At 31.8% G+C, this 27,504-nt stretch overlaps 1 protein-coding gene across 1 annotated transcript in view; it reads left to right on the top strand.

Moving 5' to 3' along the window:
- The window catches only part of DNAH5 (dynein axonemal heavy chain 5), a 290,296-nt gene that overhangs the window by 167,072 nt on the left and 95,720 nt on the right, over positions 1–27,504 (top strand). The window contains exons 53-61 of the mRNA XM_051973471.1: positions 926–1,056; positions 4,268–4,421; positions 4,860–5,127; positions 9,957–10,188; positions 14,665–14,779; positions 15,123–15,299; positions 19,175–19,378; positions 21,648–21,827; positions 24,831–24,968. Of these exons, the coding sequence (XP_051829431.1) occupies positions 926–1,056; positions 4,268–4,421; positions 4,860–5,127; positions 9,957–10,188; positions 14,665–14,779; positions 15,123–15,299; positions 19,175–19,378; positions 21,648–21,827; positions 24,831–24,968 (1,599 nt within the window). The remainder of the gene's footprint in view (positions 1–925; positions 1,057–4,267; positions 4,422–4,859; positions 5,128–9,956; positions 10,189–14,664; positions 14,780–15,122; positions 15,300–19,174; positions 19,379–21,647; positions 21,828–24,830; positions 24,969–27,504) is intronic.

Genomic DNA, 27,504 nt, shown 5'->3' with positions numbered 1-27,504 from the left:
TGATGATCAATTCTAATGGACATGGCTCTCTTCAAAAATGAGATGAACCCAATCAATTCCAATTGTTCAGTAATGAAGAGAACCAACTACACCCAGCAAAAGAACTAAGGGAAAAGAGTGTGGATCACAATATAGCATTTCCATGCCTTCTATTATTGTCCACTTGCATTTTTGTTTTCCTTCTCAAGTTATTTTTTACCTTATTTCTAAATCCGATTTTTCTTGTGTGGCAAGATAACTATCTATCTATCTATCTATATATATATATTGCATTTAACATATACTTTAACATATTTAACATGTATTGGTCTACCTGCTATCTAGAGGAGGAGGTGGAGAGGAGGGGAAAAGTTGGAACAGAAGGTTTTGTAAGAGTCAATACTGAAAATTTACCTATGCATATGTCTTATAAATAAAAAGGTAAAATAAAAAAAATAATAAAACTATTGGACATGTCTGGAACAAAAACAGACTACTGTGGTCCAAAGGAACTCTAAATAAGTATTTTTAATTTTTGCCAGATTATAAAATCTATTAAGGCAGAGAGTACATTTTTATTTATAGCTGAAGTTATCAGCATATCATGTTTTTTAATCAAATTGACATGAATTAGGAACCAACCTTAATAATAATGTATAAAATTGTTTCTTTTTTTTCTTTTCTTTTCTTTTTTTTTTTTTTTGCAAGGCAACTGGAGTTAAGTGACTTTCATAGGGTCACATAACTAATAAATGTTAAGTGCTCTATCTACTGCACCATCTACCTAATCCTATAATATTGTTTCAAGGAGAACATGAGTTGAGCTCCAAGTCAAATTTATATGATTCATATGCAAATTTTAGAAGACAACCTATTTGAAATTTGCGGATGGCCTTTAATCACATAGTTTAAATAGCATTTATACTTCGCTCATTTTGTGCTTCAGATTTCCCGTGTTCTTCGTACACCTCGTGGAAATGCTCTTCTTGTGGGTGTGGGTGGATCAGGAAAACAGAGTCTGACTCGACTGGCATCATTTATTGCTGGCTATGATTACTTCCAGATCACTCTAACAAGGTTTGTTTCTGTGTGTCTCATTTAATGAATGTGAAGTAGATTACTTATAAAAAACTCAGCCTTATTTAGAGTTAGTTGTGTCAGTTCATGAAAAAATACAGTGATATATTGGTCAGAAATTAATATAATTGAAGAAATGTATCTTAGTCTGTAGTCTATAACAATCTCAAAAATGTAATTTAAGAAAATAGTCTTTACATGTAACAATCCCCTCCTCATTTTTTTATGTGTATTGGGTATCTCCTTTTTAGTGCATTTTAATACCAAAAACATAATAAAGAATAATGTTTGATGAGAAAGGAGAATAAAGAAAGATAGTATATGGAATTTTGGGGGCAAAGACAGAATAAATTAGTAGGTATGAATTATAATGATAAGAAAAAAAGAAGAAATAGTAAGGATTCACTGATCTAGGTGCTAGAGATAAAAACAAATAAACAACTCCCCTTTCCCCACAAAAAGAACAATGAAATAATCTCTTCCTTTGGGAGGATTATTTTTGATGGCTATATTATGGCCAAATGAAAATGCAAAGATATATAGAAAATAATACAAAGTTGCTTATGCACACCTACATACTCACAGAGAGAAAGAAGAAAGAAGTGAAAGCTGGGGGGTGGAGGTGGAGGGGTGTGTGTGGAGGAAGCAAAGTGGAAAGAAAGAGAAGTAAAGACTGAGAAAGACAGAGAGAAACACATGATACACAAAGACAGAGAAACAGAGAGACAGAAACAGAGGGGGAGAGAGAGAGAGAGAGAGAGAGAGAGAGAAAGAGAAAGAGAGTGTGAATGAGAATGAGAACATCTAAGTGAGAAGATATTTGAGCAGTGTAAAGTTGTAGATTTTACCAGTTTTAGATAAAGGGGTATACATTTTTGATATGGCCAAATCCTACTGAGCAGGGGATGCAATGTTTTGTATGGGGAAAACGTGGTAGGCTAGTTTGATTGGAATGGATATTAAGTAAAGAGGAATAAAATGAACTAGAAAACTGGATGGGGACTAGCGAGTAGGACACATTAAATTCCAGGTCAATTATTCTGTATTTTATCCTAGGAGTAATAGTGAGCCAGGGAAAGCATTTGAGGGATCTGCAAAGTTAATTCTGCATTTTAGTAGATTTAGTTTGGCAATTAGGTATTAGATATGCTAGAGGAGAAGCACTAGAGTTAAGTTAATCAAGAGATTATTTTAGGGATTCAGGCAAGATGTGATTGAGGAAGGATTGAACAATAGTAACTTGTGAAGCTCAGGCCAGATGTCTATAAATGATACTTGAGGAAACTTTCTGTTGTTATGATCAACCAAAACAGTGATCAATTCAGGGTAACTACCTGAAATTAGACTTCAACTCTAGAGTTGTTTTTGAAAAACCATTCAGACAATACTTGATTCCCTCACTTACTGGAAAAACTGAAAGCAACAGCTTTATCTGTTCTGGGAGGTAGAAGAAGAGTAAAACTAAGAAGTAAAGCATACCTTAAGCAGAAAAGCAATGAATGAACTACACAAGCATTACTATGATTTTTTTCCCCCTATCTTCATTATGGATAAATTACCCAAACTCTATTTTCTACTCTGTAAAATAAAAATAATAGTAATATTGGTTCAGTATTTCATAGTCTATTGAGATATTGTTGTACTTCCTTTTCAAGGTGGAAATGGCTATCCCCAGAGATATGGAATACTCTGTAATAGAGGCTTCTCTGTGTTGTTGTTGATAGAAGAACCTCGTTGATATTTTCTCATTTTTTGAATTAATTGAAAAATTTTAATTTTTATACTAGAATAAGTATTGATTCAGTACATTCCTGTCATTGCTTGACAACAGAAGCATTGCTAAAATTTTTTGATGTCTTGGTAACTTTATGGTTGGCAGGAGAAGCATCCCAATCAAAGTCTCTGTAGGGGAGTCAGAGAAAGAACCATGAATGCAATTTATTAAATGCTAAACACTAAATTGCAAAATATTTATTTGACATAATTTATTTAAATTAATATTTAATGGTAAATATAATTTTAAAAAAGTTATTACCCTCATTCTATTTGTTTTGAAAATATTTCACTGAATATTTGAACCATTGATATGGTATTTAAAATGGAAGCACCTAGAGTTTAAATTTCATTTAATCTTTAAATTTCATTTATGAAATGTCTGCCATAGAACCAGATTTAGATGGGTGCTTAGCAAATATTATTCTGCTTTGGTTCCTCAAAGTCAATTACCATCAGACATTTTCTGAATGACATATATACATAATCATATCTGTTCTTTGTTGTGATAAAAGTTTATATCTAACTCTGAGTCAACTTTTTAACTTTCTATGACTGGTAAGAAATTATTTTGGTTAGTCTCACTGTTTCCTAAAGTAAAAAGTCTATCTTAATAGTAAAACCAGGCTTATTAGCAAGCACAAAAAGTTACTATCCCCTAAATAATTACTTTAAAATAAGTTCTCTGCTGATAACTAAGAAATAATTTTATTTAATCATTTCTAATTATAAATTGTCTGTTTCTTACTCCTCAATTCCAATGTGCCCTGACTCATATGTAAGAAAGGGCAGTTTAAATATGTATCTTCCATGTCTTGATTCCAGAGGCATTGTGCTTTAATTACAATGGATGTGTTTAGTTATTCTTACTATGATGTGTAAAATTTGCTAGAATTAGAACATAAAGCTAAAGAGATGTATCATATTCAAACCTTAGTGAACTATTATGCGATATAATATAAAAGGATAGGAATTGGCAGTTTTTAAAGCTATTAATCCTGAGAATGGTGAGGGAAAAGGCAGCACCAAATTGAAAAATTAAAAAGAGGGTAAAGGAGAAATAAAGATTTTCATGTGTATATAATGTTAATGATAGGGGCTAAAAATAAAAATATCTTTGTGGCTTCATTTGGAACAAATGGAAGATGTTCTTGATCAATTTTTTAAATACTAAAACAACATTCAATGTTGCATGAAGTTGAATATAGTGGACATACATCCCCAAGTTCTTAGAAAATATAATGATGCTAATAGTAGAAATAGTACTTAAAATATAGAGGTCACTCAGGACATTTCCAGTAAAACCTTTCATCTGATTGGATATTCTATGTAGTGAAGTTTTTTTCCTTGACATTAGATAAAAAGGGTGGAGCAGATATTATTTTTAATATATTGTGATGAGGTTTTTGTCAATGACATTCTCATATTATTATTTTAGATCTTATAGTACATCAAATCTGATGGATGACCTGAAGCTTTTATATAGGACAGCAGGTCAGCAAGGCAAAGGAATCAGCTTTATTTTCACTGACAATGAGATTAAAGATGAGTCGTTTTTGGAATATATGAATAATGTTTTATCATCTGGTGAGGTAGGAGTGGATTTGTTTTTCATGTTTTTGTCTCCTATTCTTTTATAGTTTTTCATGTTTTGTTCTGTCAGAGTAATGGTGTCACTAAGAGTTCAGTGGTAAGTGCTGATAAAAGGCTTTGCTTGTTGAAGAATAACTCTCAAAGAAAATATAGAAATGAGCATTTGAAAATTCATATACTCAGAGTGAGAAAATTCATATACTTATACAATATAAGAAGCTTATATATTTTATAATGTCACAAAATTATTCACATATTGCAGAATAGATGTAGATATCATATTAAGTTCTTTACAATTAAAAAAAGTGAGTTTGAGAACAGAAATGAAGTGTTAACACCTGGTCATTGATCAGGATATATCTTGGATAGAATTAATTTGAAATTTTATATCATATTTTCCTAACACTGGAATTATATATTTGTATTTGCTTTTTAAGGTTTCTAACCTATTTGCTCGTGATGAAATTGATGAAATTAATAGTGATCTTATATCAGTCATGAAAAAAGAGTACCCCAGACGGCCTCCAACAAATGAGAATTTATATGACTACTTCATGAGCAGGGTCCGACAGAATCTCCATATTGTACTTTGCTTTTCTCCAGTTGGTGAAAAATTCCGAAATCGAGCCCTGAAGTTCCCTGCACTTATCTCAGGATGTACTACAGATTGGTTTAGTCGATGGCCTAAAGATGCTCTGGTTGCTGGTAAATATGTAATTTTTGTATTAGTGTTCTGGGTCTATAGTATTTCCTAAATTTTTTACCATGTAATTTAATGTCACTGACAATCAAAAGGAAAAAAAAAAATTGATTAATTGTCTAGCTTCTTTTCTACTACACTGAAGTCCAATTTCTTCCCTTTTCAGGAAGGGACTAAGTATGAGAAGGAAGTATGGAATCTAATTTAAGTTATATACTTTAAAATGTATCAAACACTTTTGAACAGTACAGAATTCTTTATAAATTAATATTCCTATTGTAAAATAACAAGAAGTGCTTATATATCCTTATATGGTTTTCTAAATATTTTATTATCTATTTGAAATATGAGGTTTAATTAGTCCATTAAACTAGACCATTAAAAAAGAGGTTTTTATATTTATCCTGCATTGTACAAATTTAAGTCCATTTAGATAAAATAAGATTATCAAAATCATTTAATGTGGAAAGAAATACAAAATACAGAGTAATTAATGTATTTTCTAGTTATGGTGAAAATTAGTCTGAAAAAACAAAACATGGCATTATGGGAAATAGATGACCAATGATTTCAGCTAAGTTAATCAATTTGAATGGGAATGATCTCCCCTTCCTAAATTCTTAATTTATTTTTAATAGAATCATAATTATTCAAGTTACCAGAAGGTACCTTTAAGTTCTTTATCCTTTATTCTAACCAATTAAATCTTATTGATTTTTTACTTTATTGCATCTCTCAGATTTGTCCTTTGATTACTATAATCCCAATGCTACCAATCACTTGAGGTTCTCATCAGTGAATGTTTAGTCATAAAGTTAATGTAAAACTTTGGTAGTATTCAAGTTAATGTTACTGCCTTTCTTATCTTCTCACTTCAATTCATCTTACTGTTAGAAACCCAATGATTCTGGAACAGGCATCTTCTCAGAAAGTCTTCATAAGATATCATAGATATGCAGAAAGCTAATTCCTCTGAGACCTACATATCTTTGGACACAATCATATTTCCTTCTGTATCCCATAATGATCAAGATGAATAATACTTCAATGGCCATTTACCCAAGGGAACCCAAAGAAAGATGACGTCTCCCTCTTCTTACCTTTTGTCTTGCCATGAGCAAATGTTTTATAGAATAATGGTGAAATTACATTCAAAGAAGAGATTCTGGGATCTCTGAGGGGATTGTGCCAATGGTATCTGATGATATCTATTTTCCTACCACTGTTTACTGTATTAGTGTGAATTCTCCATTCTGACATAATGATATAGATATGTGAAGAATCTTTTTGTCCCTCTCCTCCCTGTCCATGGCTTGGTTCTACCAATAAATCTGAGAGCTCCCTGTGAGTATTATTGAATAAATGCACAACTTAGTTCTTAGGTTCAAAGTCCCTTCTCAAGATTTTTATAATTTCATTGTTGTATGTCAAGATTTGCCAAGGTGGCCTTTATAATTGTTATAACATATTATTTGGTAGTCTTCAGATTAGCATCACTCCCTTCCCTCTCACCTCAATCCATCTTTATAATCATTGTTATTCTCTGCTTCAAGTGTATATTTTAAAGGTGGTGAAAAAAATTTTGTTTCATGGGATGACTTAGTATTGAAAGGGACCTTAGAGGTCATTTAGTCCTATCCTCACATCTTAAAGATGCACAACTTATTTACTTGAATTGCTATTACACACTTAAGTGCAAGGTCAGGACTAAGATATCTGAAGAAAGTATTGGATAAGTTTTCATAGATGCAGCCTTAGTTACAGTGTGCTGATTATGACTCAGGGCATTATATTTTGTCACACCAATAGATAATAACATTGAGAACATTTTGCATGAGAACTCTCTTGATTGGTAGAAGGAATCCTGCTCTATATATTTTTGAAGCTTTTTTTTTTTATGATTCATTTATTTTAAAAGGCAATAATATTTTTTCATGGTCTAAATATGATGGTATGCATATACATTATCTTGCTTTATAGAAGTTTAGAAATGAGTATTATACTTTTGTAATTCTTTTAAAGTAAGCTTTTAAAACAATATTTCTTTAAACAAATGAGTTTTAAAAACTCATCTAGATACATTGCTAAAGATAAAATTATTTCATAGTTGTCAGTTACTAGATGTATTTCTAAAGGTTATTGTTACTATTTAAAATTTTCAGTCCTGGCAATATCTAGTGCCTGGTTACTTCTGTTTTCCAATTACCTTCATTTTCTTGTTTCATATTTCTTTTTGTACTTCTGTACTCCCCAAATCACTACTAAATAAATTAACCTCAGTAAAATTCTGCTAACTCTCTGAAAAAAATAGTAGTCATTAACATTCTTCTAGATGTGATATTCATTTACTATTTTAAAATGCCCCTTCATATCTTTCCTCATCCAGAAATAGTTTGAAACAAATTCTGTGGAAGCTGCATCTATAATTAAGTCAACTCTTTGGTGAATTGATTCTCATTTTAGATTATAGAACAGTTTGGTTTTTCTATCTAAATACCACTGTTCATCTCAAAGCTTATAAATAATTTTCAAGGATAAAAAGAAATGATGGTATATATAACAACCATTTAGAAAAATATCACCACAATACAACTATACATATATGAGCATTTTCCCAGTAAAAGGTGTGTGTGTGTGTGTGTGTGTGTGTGTGTGTGTGTGTGTGTGTGTGTTTATGGCTTCTGTAGAGGTCACATTTATTCCATTTTCCAAACGCAGTTAAGAAGCCTACAAGCACTTTTAGATCCTGACTTGAACTTCCTGAAAATCAAAACAGGCTCTTTTCAATAGAGGCTTCCTCTATTTGTTTTCTTGTGTGGCCCAATGGTAGTTCATTTGATTGAAATTTCAAAGTGCATCAGATTATGTATATTTTCCAACAGAGTCTAACTGATCTCCATTACTTACATAGATAAGATAATACATAAGATAATTCTTACATTATAATAGTGCTTGCTAGTAATCCCATTAAGCATGTGGGTACTCTTCTTGGAACATCTTTTCATATTTTCTTAAGGGCCCCACAGATATTCTCCCTCATGCCACTGGGAAGGATATTGTGAAAAGATGGATATTTATTTTGCAAGAAATGAATTAAGATCCATTTTGGCCTAGTTTATAGTTCACCTTGGAACCAGCTACTGTGGGCAAACCAGCCAACGTTTAAGTGCCTTAAGCAACTCATTAATACTTTAAATGGATGAAATTTCCACAGTGGGCAAGTTGCTTAATATATTAATGTGTCAGAAACATTTCTAAGTTTATAAATTACAAGGTAGTGAGAGTTTGCTACTCCAGATGTAAAAAAAAGCATAAATATAATTTTTAAAAATATTAAAATTATTTCAAATGAGAATTATTAAATTTAGTTATTTTAAATTAAAAATTATTTGCTCAACACAATTAGGATTTGAATTTAGGTCCTCTATTACTTGTCATCTATATTAGCCATAAACTGTGTATTATTTAGTTTTTGCATTTGGCCCTGGGGATGCTTTGAGACAGTTGGAAATATTGAAAGAATGAACATGAAAAAATGTAATAGACAGGCTGCTGGAGTTTTGATTACCTTTGGCTATTTTCAGTATAATAACAAAGGTGTTATTTGTCTCATTTCCTTCCTAAAAACAAACAAAAATCTGATGCTATTCATATGAGAAAAATGTATTCTATTCCTTCTTTTTTTTTTATTCTCATATTTTTATGTATAGAGTTGTTATTAATCTTCCATTATTAAATACTTATGTCTTCAGTAGATTTGAGGCAACTCCATTAGTTGCTTCTCAAGCATACCATGAAGCATTTATAAGGGCTTTATTAGTTTGTTTGCACTGTATGGGTAGGGACCTTGTTTTATGTTTTCTATCTCAGAGTATTTGGATCAGGTATACATATACAGAATAGAAACTAAGTACATGCTTCTTGATTAATTGACTGATTAACCTTGGTAAGTACAGAGCCATTTTCAGGGGAAAGCTATAAGGTAATATAGTGGGTGCTATATTTAGAATAGTTGAGCAGTTAATGTTCTTCCAAGAGCAGCTTTTTACTTAAATATTTCTAAAGGATGCTATAAATTTTAGGAGATTATACATGGCCAGCTGCCACAGCTAAGGACAAGATGGCTTAGGCATAACATAATTTAGTGATGGACATTTCCACTTACAAGATGCAGTCAGCATCTAAAAGAATTAAATGCCTGACAAGTGCTGAGTGAAGAAGGTAGTGACACTGTTAAATATGAGTGCCATGTGGGCTCTGACTCTTGAGTTATTTGTAGAAGTCATGCACCTATATAAGCTATAAAACAGATTTGCTGGCAAGCAGACTTGCAAGTTCCACTTGAATGTTCACGAGAGGCTGATTCTCCTGAATGAAGAAGCCCTGTACAGAGAAGAAGGTTACTGCTTAGCTTTAGATTTCATATTTCAAGCATAACAAAAGAAAAAACCAAATGAAAATGAATCTGTTTCTGTCTCTTTCTCTCTCTCTCTCCCCCCCCATCTCTTTTAAAATGACATAGAACCTCAAAACCTACAAGACATTTTTCCATATTTGAGAAAAAGGTGGCTTTGAAATGTTAAATTTGTACAGCTCTTAATAGTTAATACACTTTTTAAATAATTTTTTAAAATTATAATATTTATGATACTTAGGATAACAGGAGCATGTGATTTGAAATGAAAAGAGCTTAAAGGTCACATAATTCTTCATCTTGCATATGAAGTAACTTAAGCTTCCAAGAGGACAAATGACTTATCTAAATGTCACAGTGGTAGTAAGTTAATGAAAGGAGAAAGGTGCATTCTTAACACTTCCATTGTCTTATTTCTAGTGTCTGAACATTTTCTCTCTTCTTATGATGTTGACTGCACTTGTGAAATAAAAAAAGAAATTGTTCAATGCATGGGCTCTTTTCAAGATGGAGTGGCTGAAAAATGTGTTGAATATTTCCAAAGATATCGACGTTCTACTCATGTGACTCCCAAATCATACCTCTCTTTTATTCAAGGCTATAAGCATATTTATAAAGAAAAGCATGCTGAAGTACAGACGTTGGCCAATAGGTAAGTTCTATGTAAACTCTAGCTTTTATAGTTAGCTGGTGGTGTACTGGATTGAGCATTGGCCTTGGAGACAGGAACATATATATAAATTTAGCCTTAGGGTCTTAAGCGCTGCATAATCTGTACATGTCATTTAACTTGTCTACCTCAGTTTCCCTTTTAGCTTAGTCATGGACAATTGATATTTTTAGTTGTTTAAATCTGATTTTATTTGTGTGAAAAATGATTTGTAATTGTGTTCATATAATTCTTGGGTTTGTCTTGGCAAGATAAAGAATTTTTTTTTCTACAGTAATTTTAAATGCAATTTCTCTATCTCTTGCTGATGGGCTTTGTCTGTAATAAATAGAAATACTGAAGATTTGTGTGGATTTATTTTATATCCTGTAACTTTGCTAAATCTGTGAATTGTTTCCAATAGATTTTTGGATGATTTTCTAGGATTCTCTAAGTATATTGTAATATCATCGACAAAGACTAATGGCTTTATTTCCTCATTGCCTATTCTAATTCTTTAATTTATTTTTCTTTTCTTATTGCTAAAGCCAACATTTCTCATACAATATTGAATAATAGTGTTGACAATAGCATCCTTGTTTCACCCCTGATGTTATTGGAAATGTGTCCAGCTTCTCTCCATTACAAATAATGCTTGCTGTAGGTCTTAGATAGATACTGCTTATTATTTTAAGGAAAGCTCCCTAGTGTTTTTTAATAGAAATGGGGGTTGTGTTTTGTCAAAAGCTTTTTTTGCATCTATTGATGTTACTATATGATTTTTGTTGGTTTGGTTATTTATATGGTTGATTATGATAATAGTTTTCCTGATATTGAACCAGCCCTGTATTCTTGATATAAATTCTACTTGGTCATAGTGTATTATCCTGCTGATAAGTTGCTGTAATCTCTTTGTTAATATTTTATTTAAAATGTTTGTGTCAATAGTCATTAGGAAGATTGGTCTGTAATATTCTTTCTCTGTTTTGACCCTTCCTGGTTTAGTATCAGTGCCATATTTGTACCATAGAAGGAATTTGACAGGATTTCTTGTTTACCTATTTTTGCAAATAGTTTACATAGTACTGGAATTAATTATTCTTTAAATGTTTGGTAGAATTCCCTTGCAAATCCATCTGGTCCTGGAGATTTTGTCTTAGAGAATTCATTAATGTCTTGTACAATTTTTTTTTCTAAAATAGTACTATTTAAGTATTTTATTTCTCTTATGTTAATCTGGGAAATTTATATTTTTGCAAATATTCATCGATTTTGGTTAGATTGTCAGACTTGCTGCCACAGAGCTGGGCAAAATAAATGCTAATTATTACTTTAATTTCTTTTTTTCTTATTGGTGGTGGTCATCCCTTTCATTTTTGATGTTGGTGATTTGGTTTGTTTCTTTCCTCTTTCTGATCAAATTAATCAAAGTTTTATCTGTTTTGATAGTTTTTCATAAAACCAATTCTTAGTTTAGTTTATTCAGCAGTTTTCTTAGTCTATTTTATTAAGCTGTCTTTTTGAGTTTCAAAATTTCTAATTTAGTATTTAATTAGGGATTTTTAATTTGTTGCTTTTCTAGCTTTTTTGGTTGCATGCCTAATTCATTTATCTCTTCTTTCACTGTATTATTTATGTAGCTATTTAGAGTTATAGAATTTCCCCTAAGAACTGCTTTGGCTTCAAGTCAAAAGTTTGGATACATTGTCTCATTATTGTCATTCTCTTGGATAAAATTATGGATAGTTTTTATGATTTGTTGTTTAACCCACTCATTATTTGAATTAGGTTATTTAATTTCCAATTGGTTTTTAGTCTATCTTTCCCTGCCCCTTTATTGAATATAATTTTTACTACATTGTGGTCTGAAAAGGAAGCATTTATTATGTCTGCCTTTTTGCATGAGATTTGCATAAGATTTTGCATAAGATTTTTATGCCCTAATACATGGTCAATTTTTGTCTAGGTGCCTTTTACTGCTGAAAAAAAGGTATATTCTTTTCGGCCCCTATTCAATTTTTTTTCCAAAGATCTATCATATTTAGATTTTCTAGGATCCTATTAACTTCCCTAGTTTCTTTCTTGTTTCTTTTATGGTTATATTTGTCTGATTCTGAGAGGGGAAGATTAAGGTCTCCCACTAAAATAGTTTTGCTCTTTATTTTTTTTTCTTGTAACTGGATTAAAATCTTCTCTAGGAATTTGTCTGCTCAACTATTGGTGTATACACATTTAGTATCATTACTACTTAATTGTTTATGGTACCTTTTATCAAGATGTACTTTCCTTCCTTATTTCTTATAATAAAATCAATTTTTATTTTTTGCTTTATCTGAGATCAGAATTGCTACTCTTCCTTTTTTCTTTTACTTTAGCTAAAGCATAATGAATTCTGATCCAGCCATTTATCTTTATTCCATATGTTGTCTCTGTGTCAAATGTGTTTCTTTTAAATAACATATTGTAGGATTCTGTTTTTAGTACATTTTGTAATTTGCTTCTGTTTTATGGGGGAGTTCATTCCATTCACAGTAACAATTATGATCGCCAGCTCTATATTTCCCTCCATCCTATTCCCCCCCCAATATACTTTTGTTCTCTCTTTCCACACCCTGTCCTTTGTCTTGTACTTTTTTACCCACCCCACCTACTATCTTATCTTCTATCAACCTTCTCTCTTTCTCTTAACTCTTCCCCTAGTATTTCTGCCCTCCCTTCTATCCTGTACCTCTCTTTTCTTTTCCTCTTTATCCTCCTTCTTTATAGGATTAAATAAATTTTTTTTTTATTCAATTGAATCATTAAGCTATTCCTTCTTAGAGCCAAAACTGACAAGATCAAACTTCAGACAATGCTCATCCTCCTTTCTTTTATTCCCTCCATTTTAATATGTCTTTAGAACCTCTTGGTGTGAACTAATTGTTCCTTTATGCCTTCCCTTTCCTATTGTTTTTTGCAGTACAGACCTTTTTTTTTTTTTAACCCCTTATTGTCTTTTTCTTTAATGTCATCACATCAGAGTCCATTCACAATCATATCCTCAGTCCAGAACCTCTGTCTGCTCCTGTGGCAGATATAGTTCTCAAGAGTTACAAATATTGTTTTCCCATCTAGAGATGCAAATAGTTTAAACTTTATATATATATATATATATATATATATATATATATATATATATATATATATATATATATATATATATATATATTTAAAGTTTACATATATATGTATATATATATAAAGTTTATATATATATTTAAAGTTTATATATATATGTATATGTATTTTCTCCTTTTACCTTTCTATAGTTCTCTTGAGTCGTGTTTGTAGATCAAATTTTCTATTTAATTCTGGTGTTTTCAATAGAAAAGATTGAAAGTCTCTTACTTCTTTGAAGCTTCATCTCCTCCCTGAAAAATGATGCTGAATGTCACTGGGTAGTTAATTCTTGGTTGTAATCCCAGATCTTTTGGTTTTCCAAGCCCTCTGATCCTTTATTGTAGAAACTGAAAGATCCTGAGTAATTGTGACTATTGCTCCTTGATATTTGAATTGTTTTTGTCTAACAGCTTGCAGTATTTTTTCCTTGAGATTATAGTTTTGTAGTTTTACAACAATGTTCCTTGGGGTTTTCCTTGTGGAATCTCTTTCCAAAGGTGTTGATTGATTCTTTCAATGAGAATTTCCCCCTCTGTTTCTAGAATATGGGGGCAGTTTTCCAGAACTCTTGTAGAATGCTATCTAGATGGTAGGCCAATATTTTTTTAATAAAGCTTTTTATTTTCAAAACATATGCATGGATAATTTGACAACACTGATCCTTGCATAGCCTTGTGTTTCAGGTTTTCTCCTTCTTCCCCCTCCCCCTCCCCTAAATGGCAAGTAATTCAATAGATTTTAAGCATGTAAAATATATATGTTAAATCCAATATGTATAAACATTTATGCAATTCTCTTGCTGCATAAGAAAATCAGATCAAAAAAAGAAACTAAATGAGAAAACAAAATGCAAGTGACCAATAACAAAAAGAGTGAGAATGTCATGTAGTGATCCACATTCATTTCCTACAGTCCTCTCTCTGGGTGTAGATGAAGGCTGATACTTTAAAAATTGTCTCTTCTTGATCTATTTTCCATGTTGGCTGTTTTGTCAATGAGATATTTCACATTTTCTTCCATTTTTCATTTTTTTAGTTTCTTTGACTGATTCTTGATGTCTCACAAGTGTAGGATTGTATATGACTACACATATATGTATGGATATCTGTCTGTAAATATTAACCTTATAATATAAGGTGTAGTATGTAAGATATATTTTATGATAAATATATGTGAGATGTATCATAATATATGCATATATGTATATATATTATATATATACATAAATATATGTGTGTGTTTAGATATGGAAAGAGTAATTATTAGGGCACTGCTGTATAATTACAAAATAATAATAGTAATTTTGATGTGGGATTCCAGGATGAATACTGGATTGGAAAAACTCAAAGAAGCTTCTGAATCAGTTGCAGCCCTTAGTAAGGAACTGGAAGTGAAAGAAAAAGAGCTACAAGTTGCTAATGATAAAGCTGATACAGTAAGTGCCCTGATAAGCATACATTACTTTCACATAAAACATTCATTTGTCTTCTATTTTCCAGGAGTTTGTGATATAATTAGGTATTTCTTATACTTTATACATTTTGATATACTTTATATATTATACCTCATATTATATACATATATATAGTTATATTTAGCAACCAATAATTATAACATGGTGAATAATAATTTTGTTTCCATTTCAATGAGGCTAATTGTTTTAGATATGAAAAATTGAACAAGATGGTAGCTTTAACAAAAGAACAAAAAAGTTAAAATGTACCTTTGCAGATATTTTGTTGGCTTCTCTCATAGTTATCTTTTTTGCCTTGAGTTAGGTTCTGAAAGAAGTGACTGTGAAAGCTCAAGCTGCAGAGAAGGTGAAGGCTGAGGTCCAAAAGGTGAAGGATAAAGCCCAGGCAATTGTTGATAGCATTTCAGCAGACAAAGCAATTGCTGAAGAGAAGTTAGAAGCTGCAAAACCTGCCTTAGAAGAAGCAGAAGCAGCTTTACAGGTAACCTGTATGATAAGACATAATTCATAGCATTTGGCATAAAGAATGAGAGACAAAATAAAAGCCTGAGCATATAAAACACCTTTCTGTTTCTTACTAATGCACTGTCTGTAGACCAAGTATTCATTCTTGAAAACAGTTTCAAAGGATGTTATATTGGAAATAATTATTTCCTTCCCCTCCTCAACATTTTTACTAATGATTTGTTATATTTTTCTCTAAGTAATTTCAGAACTCTAGATCTAATTTTTCATATTTTCAAATTAAAAGGGTTACCAGTCTTAAACATTATCATTTAATTCACATATGTGTCTAAACCAATGGTGAAGAAACTTTTTATTTTCTATTCAGAGAAATTGAGCCATCAAAGACAAATCTCTGGAAGGCTACATATAAGTAATGAAACAACTTCTTTTTTGGAGGGGAAACAAGAAGAAAAAAAAGAGAAAAATACAAAAAAGTTTTAAAGTGGTAATCACTTTAAGAATAAACAAAATGTTATTCAATAAAAACAACAAAATAAACAATTTTACTTATTTATAAAATTCCCAGAGAAAATATCAAAATTAATGCAAAATTAAAAGAATAAAAATGAGAAGATATAAGGCATACTTAAAACAGTTTCTGATCTATGGATGTTGAATAATGGAAAACAGATAAAAGAATAAATATTGACTCACTCTATAATCATGTTTTACATAAATTTCACTGATATGAAGCAAAGACACAAATAGAAGGCCAAAGGAGCATAAAAGTTGCTCAGCCTTTAAAACAACAACAGCAAAAATGAATCTCCTTAAATAGGCAAACCCAAAGTCCTGATTTTGCAAATGCTTATCTATTGTTTGGACTGCCTCCTCAGTCTGGCTTCTGGCTATTTCTTAGTAGAATTGTCTCCACTATATAGGATTATCAATGCCAGTGAATCAATGGAATAGAGTCAGGGTGGTCCAGGAACACAAATAGTTAGTATGTATATATGCATATATGTAGGCATATACAGTTATATTAGCAAGAACATTGACACTCTACATAGCTAATTTGCAAAATATTAAAGAGGATAAGGAAAGACTATGAACAATATAAGATCATCACAGACCAAACTGTCTTAATCTGGGGATCTTGACCCCTACATGAGGTTGTTTAACTGAATGTGGGAGTTTCAAAATAGTGATTTATTATCAGTAAATGTTGATTTGTATTCTTATTTTATATATCTCTATTCTTGGGGTCATTTAAATATTTCTTGAGTGAAAACGGGTCATGAATGGAAATTGTTTAAGAAGCCCTTTATAGAGTGAAAAACAGTGAAGAGACAAATTAACCTATAGAAAGGTTGTGGTGAGATACAATTTAATTACTATAAATTTTTATCTTTAATTTCTGGCTTTTTGATCAACTCTATATGTTTAAGATGGAGGCATGGCTGGACAGTAATTCATCTGAGAAATATCTGGGTGATTCAATGCAATTTGATTCAACAACATGATAAAAAGTACAAAAAAACTAATTTAGCTTTAGGCTTCAATAAGCGGTATATAGTGAACAGAATTAGAGATCTAATAGTATAACAGTTCTCACTCAGATTTAATTGGATCATTTTATCTTATGTTCATTTTTGGATACATCATTATAGAAGGAACTTTTTCAATCTGGGGAATATTCAGAACAGGACAATCTGCATGGTGCAATTTTTATATAGGAATCTATTAAATGAAATAAGGATGTTTAGTCTGAAAAAGAAAAACCTGATGGGGTCTTGTCAGCAGTTTTCATGTATTTGAAGAGCTATCATATGTAATGGGTAATAGACTTTCTAGTACCTGATCCTACAGGGCAATAAGTAGAAATTGTGGAATTGTGGAGAGGCAAATTTATAGTTAATATAAAGAAAAACTTCCTAATACAACTTCTCCCAAATCTAATGGACTACTCTGAAGATTAATGGAATTCCATCTGCGATGAAGTCTTGATATAATACCTCCCTGACTGGTTTTTGACTATATGTTTTAGGGGATGCTTGGGGATCAATGTTGAGGGAGTCAAGAATTGGACTGGATGATTCCTATAATCTTTTCTACACTAAGATGCTATGATCTGAAATCTATAGGAATTGTATCATTCAAAAATGAAACTACAAGATAAGGGAATAGATAAGAAAATGGAAAAGATCTGTCAAGATTTCCATAACAATCTTCTTTGTGAATTACAGCAGAGTAACTATACTTAGACTCAAATATGCCTTCACCCAATAAGTTATGTATATAAGTAGAAATAAATTTAAAGAAATCAGATAGAATAGCTGGACCAGACCAACTTTACAGAGAGGAAATCCAAATTGTAGATGAAATCATTTTAGTGCATTGGAGAATTTATTCTCAAGGACTTTAAAAGAGATGGCAGATTGTATAATTCAATTAAATTGTTTCCTGTGGCATCTTCCACTAGGAATTAGCAAATGTCACTGATTTTTGCATTTACAAATATTTTTTCATCTGCATTTCCACTCGTGTTTTTAACTTCTCCCATTTACTTTTCCATTCACAGTCTTCTAAGGGATTGCAGTCCACTCTAATGAGCAATGGGACTGATTTCCAAAGTCCTGATTTTGTGAATGCTTATCTATTGTTTGGACTGCCTCCTCAGTCTGGCTTCTGGCTATTTCTTAGTAGAATTGTCTTCACTATATAGGATTATCAAAGCCAGTGAAGCAATGAAATAAAGTCAGGGTGTCCAGGAACACAAATTAGACCCTTCTGGTTACTCTTGTTCCTTCTCCACCCTGATCCATTATTTTTCTCATGTTTGTGCCAGCTACTTGCATCCTTGTCATTTTAATCCCGAATCCTCAACTTTTTGTCACTTTATAGCCTCTTGATTATTAAGAATGACTTTTCTATTCAAGAGAGATGCAGATATAGATATCGCCCAATTATAAGGCATATGGTCGATTTTTATATCCAATGCATTCAATTGCTTATTATTATTAATACTTTAAGGATTACAAAGCATTTTACAAATATCACATTTTAACTTTGCAATAAACCTTGAGAAGTTTATACTATTTATTATTATCCCATTTTACAAATGAGAAACCACAGCAGGCAGAAGATAAGTGACATCCAAAGTCATAAAGCTATTATGTCTGAAGCAGGATTTCAGTTCCAAAGTTCTTGATTCCAGATCCAGTGCTCCATTCACTGTGCCACCTGATTGTCTCTTTATTAACACAGTGAAGAAACAGTTGGTATTACCTTAAAATGTTATAGGAATCTTTTGCTAATTTAATTTATAGTTAAAAATATCTATAACTAATGGAAAATAACTTTTCTAAGGAGCATGGTAAATTTATATGATCCAACTTCTTCATCTAAAGGTCGATTCCCAGCTAAAACACTTCTAATTATTCAATATATCAGCCCTGTGGGAATATACTATTGTCTTCCATTGTGACAGTTCTGTGTTGTCTAACAGAGATAGAGACACTCTTGACCTACATAACTAATGAATAAAAAATCATGACAGATGCCTACGGTGGAATTTTTTATCTTTGGAATCTCTGATGATTACTTGAATGCTGCGAATTCTAATTTTTTTTCCATCTAGATTCCCTATTTCTTTATGTGAGGTGAGACTATTAATAAAGTTTTACAGGAGGCCTATTTCCACTATTTATGACCATGTGTCAGTTTGGATTATAACACTGGAGTTTTCTGAAAAATATGTTTCTTTGAACCTAGACCCCATGGGTGTACTTCTAACTTTTAAATAAATTATTGCTTTTCATAGTTAAAATATCAGTAGTGAAATTTTCAATTTATTAACCACATTTTCTACAATAAGGTCTGATTTTTAATGATCTTGTAATTTTCCAGACTATCAAGCCTTCTGATATTGCCACTGTCCGCACCTTAGGCCGACCTCCTCACCTCATCATGCGCATCATGGACTGTGTGTTGCTGCTATTTCAAAGAAAAGTCAATGTGGTAAAAATTGACCTGGAAAAAAGTTGTGTGATCCCTTCTTGGCAGGAATCCTTAAAATTAATGACTGCAGGAAACTTTTTACAGAATTTACAGGTAGTTGTTCAGAAATGGGTTGATTAAATGAGGATTTGGGGATTGTTTTTCAGAGTAAGGAACTGGCCACATTTTCTAGGAAATCACGTGATTGACTTCTTCATTAAGACTCAGGGGAACTGAAATATTGGCATATTCCATGTTCCTGTTCTATTTGAAAACTATTTAAACTTATTTCCTTAATCTACTAGCATTGAAATTTATTGAATTTTCTTTGTTCCTTTCCTTTGTCTCCATCAGGATGTAACAAATCATTTTAGTTAGATCTCTCACAGGAAGGGAAAATAAAAGAAAATTGAAAGATTGGAAATTAATAAAGAACTTTGAGTCTTTATGTTGGATGAACACATACTATTTAATTTTGATTACTTATTATTACCACTTTGCTTTTGACTACATCTTAGCACTAGATAATTAGCTTAAAATTTTCAATGCTTTACCTTTTTTTCACAAGCTAATTGAAAATCTATACAAATAAATGACTGAATTCTGATATTTTAAAACTGAGAGCTTTTCATAACACATTAATCTGTCAGAGACTCTGAAAGTAGAACAGTACTTTTCTTCATTGAAATACTTTAAGAAACATTTTTGTTATTAGGAGATGTTTCATTATGTTGAGTTTCCTTTCAGTTGATTGAAAATGAGTGTGATATAGAATATATGAAAATTCTAATTATTCATATTTCCCATCATAGGACCAGCCATCTCTGCCTTTTTTTGGTCATGCCTTCTTGTCAGCTTCCCATTCTTTTGTGGATCCTGCCACTGTTTTCCTAGTAGAAATCTCCTACAAGTTCCTTTCTCCTAACCTTAGCTTCCAGTGCCTCCTATTAAGTTTCCTTAAGAGCACTATTTCTGCTTTGATCTGCATCTGTAAGCTTGTTTTCCAAAAGGGTCTGGAAATGGATATATGAGGTTCTATTAGATTGTAACCTATAGGAATAAAGTGGAAATAAAATTTGCCTTTCAAAATACAGCACTGCTCTCACTTTTTGAAGGAAGACACATTACTTAGAAATGTTTATACTTTAAAAATTTTCTGCTTTGTTTTAAAATGGATAAGAGCATTTATTTATTATCTACTAATGACACTTTTAAATAAGAAATCAAATCTGCATATTTTGATTACTACTTCCCAGCCCCCCCCTTTGAATTTCCATCTTTGCTACTGATGACTTTAGTTCTATATTTATGAGAATATCATAATTTTTGGTCTAATCTTAGCCCTTAGTTTCAGTTATTTTGTTTTTCCATTTCAGATCAACTAAAATGGAATAATATTTGATTGTATCTGTGTTTTTTTCCTTATCTCATAGTAACATTGCTATTAGACTATTTGACATAGGTTCTCAAGAACCGAATCAATTCCCACCATATTTTTTCAACTCACATAAGAGTCTGATGGTAGAATTCTGTGCTTGAAGTCAGGATGACTTAAGTTGAAATTATGTATCAGAAACTTATTAGCTGTGTGACTCTGGACAATTCACTTAATCTCTTTGGGCCTCTGTTTCCTCATTTATAAAATAAAAGCATTGAACACTGTGCCTTCTTCCTTTCTTTTCATATCTAATTCTATGTCCCTTCGGTCTAATGAATCATAGTATGAAATTTTTATTTCTTTGAAAGCATGAATCATGTTAATATTTAAAATCTGCTATAGTTCCATTCAGAGACTCAATAAAATGAGTTATCTGCTAGAATCATCTACCAACTGAATTCAATATGCTTTTTTTTTCCTGAGGCTAGCTCTATCTCTTTTGCCCAGAATAGATATTAAACAGCAAATTTTGGCTCAATCCACTGTTGATCAGCATAGAAACTTTCATCTGTACCGTTTCTACTTAAGGCTGATTTATTCCTCCTTAGGCAACTTGGTGGCTCTCAAATGTTGGTGTTCACAATATAGGGGTCAAACTTAGAGTAGGTACCGAATTGGCTTTGATCTTTGAAGTATTTTGGAATATCTGAGTCCCAAAGATGTACCAGTCTCCGTCTCTCTGGTAGAGAGATTATAGATTTATCACAACATTCAGCAAGGCACACTCAATAATTTTTGGTTTTGGCTCTATCATCTTGTTATCATTTTCAGTTGTCATAGCTAATGATTTTGAGAAATTTTCAAAGTACTAGACTACCTACATTTATGATAAAACCTTTCAGTAATTTTGAATTGAATCAAATAATAAATGTTAAGATATTAATTTTCAGAAAAAAGAGATATTTGAAATTTATTTCAAATTTGTTTTTCTTTTTTCTTACCTAGCAATTTCCTAAAGACACAATCAATGAAGAAGTGGTAGAGTTTTTGGTTCCTTACTTTGAAATGTCAGACTACAACATTGAAACTGCAAAAAGGGTGTGTGGAAATGTGGCTGGTCTTTGTTCATGGACCAAAGCCATGGTTTCTTTTTTTTCCACAAATAAGGAAGTGTTGCCCTTGAAGGTAAGTTTTCTTTTTAGAAACATGGAATACATGCATAGAAAAAAATCTGAAGTTTATCTGGTATAATTCTCTCCAATGGTAGATAAATTAAGAATCAACCACATGATTTTTTGTAATTCTGCAGGGAAAGCCTGAGGCACAAAGGGAAAAGGAAGATAGCTTAGCCTATTTCTTAGCCGGCTGTTGTCATTCAAAAACCTGTAAGATTTTAAGTAATAACTTCCACCATGAAGATTAATTCCCATGTGGGTGACAATGCTTTTTAAAACCATTATGCCCATAGAAGCCAATTTAGAACTAAACTGTATAGTATAGTATTCACAAAGTATTTTGCAAAAGATCATTGTCTTAGACTGTGTTAAGATCATTGTTAAATTATACTACAAGACAGTCCATTTGAAGAACTCCAAGAGAGGATTCTTATTGAAAACAGATGACCACTGTGATCTTGAAAAGCATACCTTAAGTAGAAAAAGAGGTTATAGGAAAAACTTATTCATAATGAGGGCAATAGTAGAGAGCATAATGCCTTTCACAGAAATAATAACAAGAATGATAGTAATAAGAAAGCTAATCCTTAGCACTTTAAAGTTTTCCTGAAGTGCATTCCTTTTTTGTCTTTACTCATGGAATACTGTTTCCAAGACTTAGGTATGTCCCTATGTCTTTCAAAAGTCTTATCTGTATTATTCTAGTTATTAATACTTTCCCTTCACAAATAACTTTTTATTTATTTTGGGGATAGCTATATTTACTTATCTATGTACATATATCTGTTCAATAAAACAAAAGTTTCTCCAGGACAGAGACTTTCCCTTTTGTCTTTGAATCCCCAGCATGTAGGTGGAGATTTGTCTTTGAATTCCCTACACAGAGACTTGACAAATAGTAAGTCCTTAATAGAAGCTTGATGATAGATTACTTGGTTACCTCTTCTATGTGTCTCTGCTTTATCCTCTTTGTCAGGCACTAGAAAATAGATGAGGGAGGTATATTTTGGGCAAGAAGATGTTCCTTCATACCTCAAAATTTTACAATGTTAATGACGACTTATTTTTTTCAACATATAAAGGGAATAATCTTTCAACTTTCAAAAAAACCTTCAAACTAAGTTAGAATTCCAAATCACATAGTCAAAACACTATTATATAAAAATGTATATAGTATGTATATGTGTGCATTTATAAATACACATTCTAGGAGAAAAATTCAATGTGCTTCTTTTACTTTCTAATTAATTACATACAGATTATACATTGTCTACATATTATTTTGGGAATGTAATTTCTACCTATACATTTAAGTACAAATTTACCACAACAGAAAATATGGACAAGAATTTACTATAACTGGATTTTACCTGTTACTATAAACACTAAGAATGTCTGCTAAGAGAAACCATTAAGGACAAAATTGTATATAGCACAACCATAGCTCTAAACAACAAAGTTATCTTTTTCTCATTTAAATGAGCCTAGTTGTAAATTCTCAGGAATTAATATTTTTTCAGGATAAACTCTGAGAAAATATTTACAGTACAAGGAGATTCTTCACTCTACAATGTTTTTATTTTATATCAGTGTTTTACTACAGTAAGCTGCCTGGCATAAATAGCTTAACTTCACATACTTATCTAAGCTACTGGAGCAGTTAGGAACTTAAACATGACAGGATCCAAAATGTTACATCAGTTAGTTGCTTAAGAAATACTCATATACATATGTGTGTATGCACCTATGAGATATATGCATAGATGTATATACATATATATGTATGCATATCTGTATATTTTATTTGTGTGTACATATGTATACATGCATATACATTCATACACACATATACTTTTTGTATTTGCTATATTCAAACTTGTTATCCGGCTATGACTTCATTCTTAAAGTTTCTTTCTGTAAATGAATTCAAGATCTGAAAATTAAGATAGTTTTTTTTTTTCCTTTTCTCTAACATATGGGAAGAGAATAGAGCTCTGAGGCAGTGCTAATGGCCTTCCAGCACCTAAAATAACTACTTTCCAGAATGAAGAAGGAAAACATTGTGAACTGATGAAAGATTTAAAAATAAAAATTGTTTGAAAATAGTTTCCAAGCTTATGGAATAATTTTCACACTGGACCTCTTGGCTAACAAGAATATGTTCCTTGATTTTTCTAATCATTCTCTCTAATTAGCCACATTCTTTGAAATTTCTTAGTCAATTAAGAAAGCATTTATTAAGCACCTCTGTATGTCAGGTCCCTAGGAAGCTTCTGCTGGATAGACTTAACAAGGAATTAAGAATAAATACAAAATAATTTTGTTATGGCAGGAGCATTAGCAATTTGAAGAGGGAGTATCTGTAAAGGCTACCATATTGGAAATAACAACTGAATTGTGCTGTGAAGAGAGCTAGGAATTCTGGGAATCAGAGATAAGGCAGGAGAACAGTCTAAGGAAAAGGCACAGCCAGGACATAAAAACTAGTTAGGATATAAAGAATTGTAAACAGAATAGCAAACAAACCAGTCCACAGCTAAATGTTGAAAACCAGGTCTGCCTGGATAGGGTGGAAGTCCAATTCTGAATAGCTATGTAGAACTGTCATCCTAGGAGGCTTGTAGGTCTATTTATGTATCACGGTTGATACTATACATAAACCTGCATCATAATACTAGCCTGAAAACAAAGTAAAATAAACAGACAAAACTACCCTCCAAAACTGGCTTATAATGATCACTTCTATTGTGTCAGCCTGATCAGATGGCTCTAAACATTAATTATCCATAAAATAGTTTCTTATTAAAATATCCCATACATTTAAAACATATTTCCTTTCAATAGAAACATTTCATTATTAGATATATTTTAGAATTGAACCCCCATGTAAATAATTGCCAAATGATTTCCTGCATAGTAGAAGACATAACTATGTATGTTATTCAGGCTGCAGTCAAATTTTCTAATATTCAAGCCTCCCTGTCAACCAGTTCATGTTGTTTCTGCTTTCTAGGCTAATTTGGTGGTGCAGGAGAATCGTTATGTCACTGCTATGCAAGATCTTCAGAAAGCTCAGGCTGAGCTGGATGACAAACAAGCTGAACTGGATGTTGTACAGGAAGAGTATGAAAAGGCCATGACAGAAAAACAGGTAATTACCCCAAGGTGGAGGGAACTTGTCAGATAGTTACAGGGTCATATTAAACAAAAGTGCCATTTTTGCTTTCACTAAGGATGAGGTCAGTCACAATATTCTTAAATGACTATATAGAATAAGAAATTTCATTGAGTAAACCCATAATAAATTTTTAATGTTTTTAATATCAGTGTAACTCCAATAACTATATGAATTAGTTCCTGGTATATGGAAAACAATATCCAACTTTACACATTGTTCTGTTCATTTTTTTAATGGTAAGCATTAAAAATTCTGGTGGGAGAGAGAGCTTTTCCTTTAAGAAGTATGTAGTAATTCCTACTTTACATTTACCATTTAATAGGGAACAAAGGTAAAGATGTAGGAGACAATTTAGTTGGAATGTTGAGAAGATAAAAATGGGTAATAATGAATAGAAGTCTATTTTTAACATGTAAAAGGGCAACTTTTTTCTTTGACAGTGAACTAGGAAACCGTTCAGAAACATTAACATTTCCATATACAAATGACAGAACAATTATACATAAAACTATATACTAATATACATAAAACTATATAATATAATAATTTATATATGTGAATGTACATATATATGTACATACATACATATATATATGTATAATAAATACAGCTGGTCTGTCTCCTGAACTTCTTTTTGATTTGTGTGTGTGTGTGTGTGTTTGTATTGTTTTAATGTTTCAATGAACAATTAAACAAATCAAATATTTATTGTTTTTATAATATTTTTATAAAGCAAATTTTATACTAAAGGTAAGTTTCAAAGGAGATAAGGGTTAATATAATAATGTTGAAGTATTCTTACCAGAACATATTTTTCCTGATTGAAAAGAATCTTATTTATTGACTCTTTCATTATAGGTTAGAAAGATACATCAGTCTGTCTTGATCTTAAGAATCTTCACATGAAACTACTATCTTTTTCAAAGCATCATCTTGTAATTCTCTTTTTCACTTCCAAATTCCTTGAAAAATAAAAGCTATCTACCATCATTGCCTCTACTTATTGCATATCACCTTTACCAAATTCACCACCAAGACTGGGAGCTTCTTACTATCCCATCTAAATATAGCTGCTCTAAAATAACCAACTCTACCTTGTAATTTAAACTGATAATCTTTTCTTATCCTTCTAATCTTGGGCAAGTTACTTAGCCACTACTACATCATCTGTAATGTAAGGAGGTTGGACTAATTGATCTCGAGGGCTTTTCTGATGCTAAATCTATAATCCTCATTTTCAGAGCATATTTTGAAACCATTGACCATCTTCCCATTTTGCATGAACTCTTCTCCTTGCTTTGCTTCTGATTCATTCATAAAACTAAGCTGGGACTGGGTAGCCCTCAGTGAGATCTTTTAATTTTCCATATCACAACTATCCATATCACAACTTGCTGAAATACAAACAAAACAAAACAAAAAAAACCCTCATGTCTGTCCTACTTCTACTCCTTTGATCTCCCTACTCTGTTCAAGGGTCCTCAAATTTTTTAAATAGGGGGCCAGTTCACTGTCCCTCAGACTGTTGGAGGGCTGGACTATAGTAAAAACAAAAACTTTGTTTTGTGGGCCTTTAAATAAAGAAACTTCATAGCCCTGAGTGAGGGGGATAAATGTCCTCAGCTGCTGCATCTGGCCCACGGGCCATAGTTTGAGGACCCCTGCAGAAAGAGGGGAGGAAAGAAGGCACAGTTCTCTAGGTGGGAACAGAACTGGGGTCCTATTAGTACAAGCTTCCCTCCTGCTGGTAGGATTCTGCATTTTCATCATTTTATCATTCCCCTGAATAGTCACATACTTGCAAGTTACCAATAGATAAGATCTGCCTTTATACTCTCCTTGTTATAATTTTTTTCTCACGTTTTATATATGTCTCCTCCCTTCTGATACTGTCACTCCCCAGCAGTGTCTTTGATCACCTCACAGGTGAACTATTACAATAATTCATTAGTTTGTATCCATGCCATAAATCTCTTCCTACTCCTTTATTTGGTCTACTCAGTTGTCAAAATCATCTTCCTAAAAAGCAGATCAGCCCACGTTATTCTTTGTGTTTCATTTGAAAAACTCCAATGTGCACTTTCATTTCCAGGACAAAATATAAAATCCTGTTTTGCTTATAAAGCCCTTCATAACTTGGTCCCTTTATATATATATATATATGTATATATACATATATATATATGTATATATATATATGTATAGTCTTCTTACACCTTACTCTCATTATGTTTTATATATATATATATATATAGAGAGAGAGAGAGAGAGAGAGAGTCTTCTTACACCTTACTCTCATTATGTTCTATATGATCCAGCAACATTGGCTTTGTGACTGGTCATAAAAGACACTTTATCTCTCAACTCTGATCATTTTCACAGACTAACTTCGATTCCTGAAATTCTCTTCTTGCTTATTTCTGCCTTCTGGTTTCCCAGCTTCTTTCAAGTTACATCTAAAATCAAGGAATTTGGGAAACTTTCCTGATTCCTCTTAATTTTAGCGTCT

The sequence above is a fragment of the Antechinus flavipes genome, chromosome 1 (assembly GCF_016432865.1).
Source record: "Antechinus flavipes isolate AdamAnt ecotype Samford, QLD, Australia chromosome 1, AdamAnt_v2, whole genome shotgun sequence".
In the NCBI taxonomy this organism is placed as follows: Eukaryota; Metazoa; Chordata; class Mammalia; order Dasyuromorphia; family Dasyuridae; genus Antechinus; species Antechinus flavipes.
The sequence above is the reverse complement of the archived record's forward strand: the minus strand, read 5'-3'. Positions and strand labels throughout refer to the sequence as shown.